Source organism: Pinus tabuliformis, chromosome 6, assembly GCF_031772625.1.
Source record: "Pinus tabuliformis cultivar Carrire ecotype Pingquan chromosome 6, CPIR1, whole genome shotgun sequence".
Taxonomy (NCBI): Eukaryota; Viridiplantae; Streptophyta; class Pinopsida; order Pinales; family Pinaceae; genus Pinus; species Pinus tabuliformis.
In genome coordinates, this window is record NC_142292.1 from 1226789127 (window position 1) to 1226798002 (window position 8876).

Genomic DNA, 8876 nt, shown 5'->3' on the forward strand with positions numbered 1-8876 from the left:
TCTTGAGGACGTAGGAATTTGAACACAATGGGTAATTTTATCCCAAGTGAGGTGGAATAACAAAGTATTGGCCCCATACATAGTGAAGAATCCTAAGAAGCTCTTTCTAGTTGACCTTCATGTTGGAAATAATACTGAAAGGGGGGGTGAATCAGTATTATTAGATCAAGAACTTTTCTTTCTCATAATCAGATTTATATACACTACTTCAGAGAGGGGAACTAGCATGTACATGCAATTGTCTTTAAGGCAACCAATGTTTATGCTGCAAACTTATGATTCAGTTAATTCATCATATGTTGATCTTTAATCAGTGCATCAGTACTTCATCAATCATTAAACAGTAACCATGTGAAATATAAACATAATAAACCATTACACATATGCAACACACATGAACACCAAGATTTAAGGTGGAAACCCAAGGTGGGTGAAAACCACCTGCTGCTGTCGTCTTTGTCTTCTTTTAATAATAAGAAAATATGTTTACAATCTTGTATTGGTGAAAACTCATACTAGTACGCAGGCTTCTACCTGCAGAAGTTTACAACCTTCTCTCTTTCTCTAGCTTCTATTGGAAGGGAGCTACAACCCCCTAGCTCTTGTACTAGCCAATATGTTTACTAGTACGTAGGTGCCAGCCTACAGAAAACTCCACTCTTCCACCAAGGACCACGTTTCATGAATTTTCAGACTAGATGCTCCTGGCACGTATCAAGACATATGAAGACCTTGACTCATCAATGAACGATCAGAAATTTAGAAACTCAAACTTCATTAACCAACATGCAGTTAATCTAAAACATCAGATCACTATCATTAGAACACTGTGCTGAACCCATAAACCTGTATCAACATTCAGAACCAACTGAAACCTCAACAATTCATGTGTCAGACTGTATACACTACTTCAATGAAGAAAACATGTGTGTATACACTACTTCCTTCAGCCCAACCTGCATATACCTCTAAATATTCTGAATCATAAAATATCTTAATCACAAACTATACCAACTAGCAGTGTACTGAACATCTACTGTCAACTTACAGAACTTTACACAGGCAGGAAACATAAAACACTTCTTCTCACTTATACAATCAATCAAATATCAACCTCCTTATGCATTCAGATTTACATTTAGATCTAAGAAGACTCCATTAACAAACAATAGTAAAATAGCAACAGCAATAAATCGACAATACTGATCTGATAGATTAGTCATCCTTGAACATCAAGCCTTTCTTTTGTATACACTACTTGAAAGAAGAAAACTTGCATGTATACGCTCTTTTGTCGAGATGAACGTGCATACAACTTTGCAAATATTGGCTCAGAAATTTGTTGCAATTCCAAACTTCAAACAAACCCAGATCATGATAGATAACGAATAAAATAGATGCAAAACATTAGATCTAGCCTCAACCAATATCAGATCATTCAAGAATAAGTCATTTCAGGTCTCATGATCTGGATCCAATATTGAACTCAAGGTTCACATAAATATTACAGATCTAGTCCTAAACATAACCCTGCAACATAAAATATACTTCAGATAGAAGTATTCCTTCGAATCTTATTCACCTGCATATTTGGCCTTATGATCATCTCTTCTTTATATAGTTTTTGGCCTATCTCAATACCATGGACCGAATCCACTTAGGACCAATACCTTGGATCAAATACCACAGACCGAATACCTCGGACTAAATACCTAGGGTCAATATCATGGTCCAAAGATACCTTGGTCCAAATACCTCGAACCAAAACCATGGTTTTCAACATGTACACGCTTTGCCTTCTGTGGGAGTGCGTGTGTACGTTATACGCTATTTATGTTCTGAGTACCTGTGTGTATACGTTGCTTGGACTAAGTGAACCTACGTGTATCTCTTAAAATGTTCCTACATCATCTTCTTCCTTCAACTTCTTTAGTCTGATTAATAGACCTTAGTTCCATCTTCCTGATCCTTTGTACCACTGCCCTATTGCCTCTAAATATTCCTATTAGCCTCTTATCAAAACTGAGTTGACCTGTAGAGTTTCCATCAAGGACAATACTTGTATCATAATGCCAACACTTCACTTAGAATTTTCTCTAGTTCTCATGTTAGTGGTTTGTTTCCTTGTTACCCTTGGTGCATTGTGTTTTTTTTTTTAGATGGAATTTAGGAGTTGATTGCAAAATTGTTAATCCTTTCTTGCTTCCATCTATATGGAAATTAATATGTTAACTAGGCGAAATGTGTATTGGGTGTTCAACTTGTAAATTCTAAGCTTTAGAACTTGATCTCATTTCTATTCTAGTTGTTTGGTCATGGGTGGTGTTGCTCTAAGTTTTCGTTTTATGGGTAAGGGCAGTATTTCTTTGAATTAGGGGTCATCTCTCACTAAGATTACTTAGGTTCGAGGATATGGGCCTGCCATATTGCAAAGACTCGGGAGTTCTTTTGTGTCCTTTGGCTTGGGTTTACCTATCATGGACCATCATGATTTGCAAGAATTGAGGAAGATTCATAGGGAACATAAAGAAATGATCAAAGGAAACATAACATTCATTTTCCATTTCACTTCTAAAATCCATGGCTATGAAAAATAGTGTAGTTCTCAAATCACAATGATTATGATATGCATAAAGGGAAGAGGATATTGTACATCATCTCATTGAAGACTTGGAAATTGGAGAACTAGGAATTAGATGCTACAAATTACCATAATTTACACTAGTTTATTTTTTAAGGCTATTAGTGTTTTAGATATCTTTTATAGAGTGTATAACATCAATAAAAATTGAGGAATCTTACTAATAGATATATGTAAACTCTATATCTTGTTGTGGATATGTGTGGAAAGTTTGAAATTTGAGGACATTATATATGTTTTATTAGTGTCATTTAGCTATGCTACAATGATTTTGACAATGTAAATTACCCATTTTTTGTTTTAAAAAAATAAACAATTTGGTTTCTTGGCTAGGCATCCTCCTTTTCTTTTATTTTCATACATCAAATCTACATACTTCTTATTTATGGTGAGTTGATCCTTACTTGAGCCACCACCTCCCATGATAACATCATAAAATTAAATTAAATAAAAAGATGGACATTCCTTGTCCATGGAAAACCTTATTTCCAAACTATTAAAATAAAAACCACTTATAAATAAATCCTAAAATATCTTGACAAAGTTTCTAAATCTATTCTAAAACATCCTTAACATGATTTTCCATAATTACTTTCTTGAAAAACTTGAATTATTTAACCTACTCAATTCCATGTTGAATTAGGTATTCCTTTCTTCTTTATTCATAAATAAGACAATATAACATTATGTATACTCATTCCCAAATTTTTAAGCTTTACAAAATAAACATAAACAAAATTATTGAGATTTACAAAATAAACCTAGACATTCTTATTGATCTAGGTTTTTCCAACCTCCCATTTCCGTACAAAATAAATTGAATTAACGGTCAAAAAGACTATTTACTCCGCCCGAGGAAAATCTCTCTTTATTTCTTATTTTTCGCAAGCAGTTTTATCGTTGTCCAAATTCCTTCCCATTAAATGGTCGCGGGATAAATCAGAATATTTTTTATGCTGACTACTCATATTTTGCTCTAAAATGATCCAAACTAGTTGGCAACCTGAACGACCAGTTTTATTAAAATATTATGACCCTGTTAACCATGGAAGTTCAGTTCTCTACGGTTTGGGTGGGTAATGGTTTCCATAATAAATAAATAAAACACACATTTTAAGTCTAATTTTATTTTATATTATATTATAAATATATAAATAAATTATTATAAATAGTTAGTTTGAGTAGTTTGATTGGTAATGACTCTGTAAATGAAATCTTATTAAACCAAATATTTTAAATTCAAATTTCTTACTATTCTCTTATTAAAATAAAAAATTAAATATAATAAAAATATAATCTTAAAAAAACAAAAAAACTTATTCTAAAAATGGTTAATAAAAAACTAAAAATATCATAAATGTATTATTAAAACTAAGAATACAAGACCTCATAAATCTTAGAAAAATATGTAACGAATATAAAAAATAACCAACAAAATTACGAGAAATAGATGTAAGAAATATAAATAATAACCAACAAAATTTATGAGTATTAGATATTAAAAAAAATTTAAAAATTTTAATTATTTCATTGCTGAGAGAATTGTTTTTTCTAAACACCAGCTTTATAAAATAGTCTGATCGTGTCAACCTTGGATGTTCAGTGCTTTACACTTCGGGCAGGGTAGTTTTAATGCACTAAAATCATCTATGCCTATAAATATGTATGGGTAATTATGAATGTTTCCCAAAGTTTGATTTATTAAAAATATGCCATTTAAATATTTGATATTTAGAATTTTTTATTGAAATTTAGTAATATTATCTAAAATATTTTTTAATATATAAATATAATTTACTAATGTGAAGTTGTGATTTTTTGCTATTTAAAATATGTTTTTAATATATAAATAAATTCATTGCTTTTAAATAAATAAATATATATATATATATAAAAGACTTCTAGATGTAGATTATATATTTTTATTTTATAATTTTAATAACTCATTATTTTTTAGGAAAATTGATTAAAAAGAGTGAAAATGTTGAATGAAATGCAATAATTCATATATCTGTAATAAATAGTGACAAGATTCTAAAATAATATTGCATACAATTCTCAATAATTAATATATATATATATATATATATATATATATATATATATATAATGGTGGGAAAATTTATTATTATTGGGAAAAACATTAATGAGATCTGTGAATGTAAATTTACTCATCACTTTTATTTAAAGAAAATTATACCATTTGGATCTCGTGATGGTCTTTTCATTCTTTCCAAATACTTCTAGATTTTAGCTTGTTACCGGTTTCTTATGTTTGAAGAAAACAAGCTTTTAACTAATTGGAAACAATTATATATATATATATATATATATATATATATATATATATATAGACAATTTTGTATTATTAATTAAAACTCGATTGCTGAGAAAAAGTGTTGAAGGACCTTCTTTGCCCAACCCAAGGACACTCCAAGATCATTTTCCGAACTTGGAATGGACTACTCCATTTATTCTTCTCCAGTATCAAAACCAAATTTTATTATCTAGATATTGAAAAACTCTCTATCTATACTAGAATGTGAGGACTAATCTCTAGAGTTTACCTAAACAACAGGCTCAGTCCTACTCGTAGGGATCTTGGTTTAGGGGCGAGATCTTGGTTTAGGGGAAGAAAGGGATACAGGAACACTAAATCGTGGGATTCGGTAAAAGCGGGATAATAAATCAATCTACTGGTTTTTCTTTGAAGGAAGGATTGGTATAAAGGATGGCTACTCGTAGGGATCTTGGTCGAGAGGAAGAAAGAGTTACAAGAACACTAAATAGTGGGATTGGGTAAAAGCAGGATAATAAATCAATCTACCAGTTTTTCTTTGAAGGAAGGATTGGCATAAAGGATGGCTACTCGTAGGGATCTTGGTCTAGGGGAAGAAAGGGCTACAGGAACACTATATAGCAGGATTGGGTAAAAGCAGGATAATAAATCAATCTATCGTTTTTTTTGAAGAAAATATTAGCATAAAGGATGGAAAGGAGCTCTAACAATTGAAAGGGTTATTTATGTTTTCAAGAGGGATTCCTCTAAAGCGTAAAGGTTATTAGTTGGAGCCTATTATTGTAAAGATATCAGTGTAGATTAAATTACACAAATGAGTAGGGGTCTTGTAAATTACACAAATGAGTAGGGGTCTTGTATTAAAAAATTATGTTCACTGTAAATATTTTATTTTATTTTATTCAAGGTTGTAGATTAAATTACACAAATGAATAAGAGTTTTGTATTAAAAAATTATATTATATTTAAATATTTATACACAAATGAGTAGGGGTCTTGTATTAAAAAATTATGTTCACTTTAAATATTTTATTTTATTTTATTCAAGGTTGTAGATTAAATTACACAAATGAATAAGAGTCTTGTATTAAAAAAATATATTTTATTTGTATTAAAAAATTGTATTCACTTTAAATATTTTATTTTATTTTATTCAAGGTTGTAGATTAAATTACATAAATGAATAAGAGTCTTGTATTAAAAAATTATATTTTATTTAAATATTTTATTTATTTTATTGTTTTCAGCGAAGAAAAATTACAAAATTTTATTTTAGTAAACTTTATATATATATATATATATTAGAAAATAAATCATAAAACATTAAACTATATATTAAAAAATAAAATGAAAAGGTATTATTTTAAATTAAGAATATATTTTATTTAATTTCTAAATAATTTTCTATGTATTTCTCTGGATTTATTTTGAAAAAACAAAATTTCTTAAAAAAATTCTATTTATATATAAGATTGTAAACATAAATATGAAATACTTATTATTTAAATATTGAAAAAATAAGTCAATTAATTAAAAATAATATTGAAATTTTGTATAATTAAAAATTTGGTTATATATTTATCTTAAAAAATAAATGAGAAAAATAGGAAAATTGTATATACATACACTTAGATGAAAGGAAAATTGGAATTTCAAATACTTTAGTACTTAAATTTTAGGTTGTATAAACAAATATCATATTTAAATTTAATTTAAAAAATAAATCTATTAGCCAAGATAGTATTAAAACTTTATATAATTAACAATTTTGTAATATAAAACAAACCAATGTATATTTTATAATGTCTTTATTATTAAGTTAATAGTGTTTATATGAGATACTTATTATTTAAATATTGAAAAAATAAGTCAATTAATCAAAAATAATATTGAAATTTTGTATAATTAAAAATTTGGTTATATATTTATCTTAAAAAATAAATGAGAAAAATAGGAAAATTGTATATACATACACTTAGATGAAAGGAAAATTGGAATTTCAAATACTTTAGTACTTAAATTTTAGGTTGTATAAACAAATATCATATTTAAATTTAATTGAAAAAATAAATCTATTAGCCAAGATAGTATTAAAACTTTATATAATTAACAATTTTGTAATATAAAACAATCCAATGTATATTTTATAATGTCTTTATTATTAAGTTAATTGTTATTAAGTTAATAGTGTTTATCAGTAAGTTAAATATTGCATAAATTTCTTCCATTAAATAACATTTTGTATTCAAATGTTTATTATTATATCAATAGTGTTTAATAGTTAGTTAAATATTATTTTTATTAATATGATGGATAATTTAATTATTGATTTCTCCATTTTAATATTATTTGGTATTCATAAGCTTTTATTGAAAATTTTATATAACTAACCATTTTATAACATATTTTACATTTTGTTTATTGTTCAATTAGTTGTATTTATTAGTAAATTAAATATTGTATAAATTCTTCCTATTTAATAACCATATTATATTTAAATTATATTTTATATTTATATTTATTATCAAATTATTTATATTTAATAATCATATTATCTAATTAATTATATTTATTAATAAATTAAATATTTCTTTTTTATGGATTAATGAATTACTGATTCCTTGAATTTAATACTATTTCCCATTTATAATTTTTCATCATCATCATCATCATCATCATCATCATCATCATCATCATCATCATCATCATCATCATCATCATCATCATCATCATCATCATCATCATCATCATCATCATCATCATCATCATCATCATCATCATCATCATCATCATCATCATCATCATCATCATCATCATCATCATCATCATCATCATCATCATCATCATCATCATCATCATCATCATCATCATATAACAATTAGCTATAAGTAAATTTGCTATCTCACTCACTTATATATAGATATATATATATATATATATAGATATATATATACCCACTTGTTCTCAACTACTCTCATTCACATACATATAACAACTATCCATAAATTCAGTATTCACTATTTGGAATAAGGGTATGACACTTTGATTTAACTGGGATGTGTTTCAGATTGTTTGACACTCATGCTCAAAGCAAAGTATCTCAGAGAAGCTCCAGCACAGAGGAAGTCCCCAAACAACAAAGCACATGGATGGAAGAATAACACCATTGTAAGAATTTATTTATTTTAATTAGATTATAGTTGCACTCTTGTTCTTTTATTGGCTTGGGTTCTCCTTCTCCTTCTCCTTAACCGATGCAACGATCTTGACTGTAAACAAATCTTCTTTTTATTTCGCAGGGACCTTCAGCTTCAGTCATAAAGTATAGCCCGTTCGAGTTTTTTTCCAAGAAATTCTATGCTGTATATAGCATTAACGCGACACTGCAAATTTTCAGATTCTCTCAGCTAAGAGAGGACCGAATGTTGCAGCATTTAGGGTTGGCCTTCAACCACGCCCCCATATGTGCTATCTTCGACTTCTGTATGGGTATAGATATGCGGTCTTGATGAAGAACATGAATGATCGTTTTTTGGTCTTGATGAAGAACATGAATGATCGTTTTTTTTTCTAAAACATAAATAATCTTGATCTAATTTTGTTCCAAGCATCCCATACAATTATCCTCCCATTTCTTTGTGCATTTAGAATGCCCTATATCTCTTCCTTAATCTGGAACATGGTCTCTGACTCTGAGAATAGAAAATAGATATAACAGTAATGTTCATCTAATTTGCTTCAGAATTATGTTCCTCATTTAGCGTGCCCTATATCTCTTCATTAATTTCGAAAATAGGCTTAATGCTGAAATGTGCACCAATAAATTAAAGCCAACTCCACCTTACTATAATTCTTGACATCTTATAATCATACGTTCATTTAAAGTAGTTTCTAAATTGAATTCTATTTTTTATTAGATTCGTTAGATTGACATGT

At 28.0% G+C, this 8876-nt stretch overlaps 1 protein-coding gene across 3 annotated transcripts in view; it reads left to right on the forward strand.

The window, feature by feature from the left end:
- The window catches only part of LOC149263113 (MADS-box transcription factor 23-like), a 200997-nt gene extending 192639 nt beyond the window's left edge, over positions 1 to 8358 (forward strand). For all 3 annotated transcript variants that reach the window (XM_089425768.1, XM_089425775.1, XM_089425772.1), the window contains exons 8-9: positions 8008 to 8108; positions 8240 to 8358. In XM_089425768.1, the coding sequence (XP_089281894.1) occupies positions 8008 to 8101 (94 nt within the window). In that variant the 3' untranslated portion in view covers positions 8102 to 8108; positions 8240 to 8358. The remainder of the gene's footprint in view (positions 1 to 8007; positions 8109 to 8239) is intronic.
- Positions 8359 to 8876: the final 518 nt, after the last annotated feature.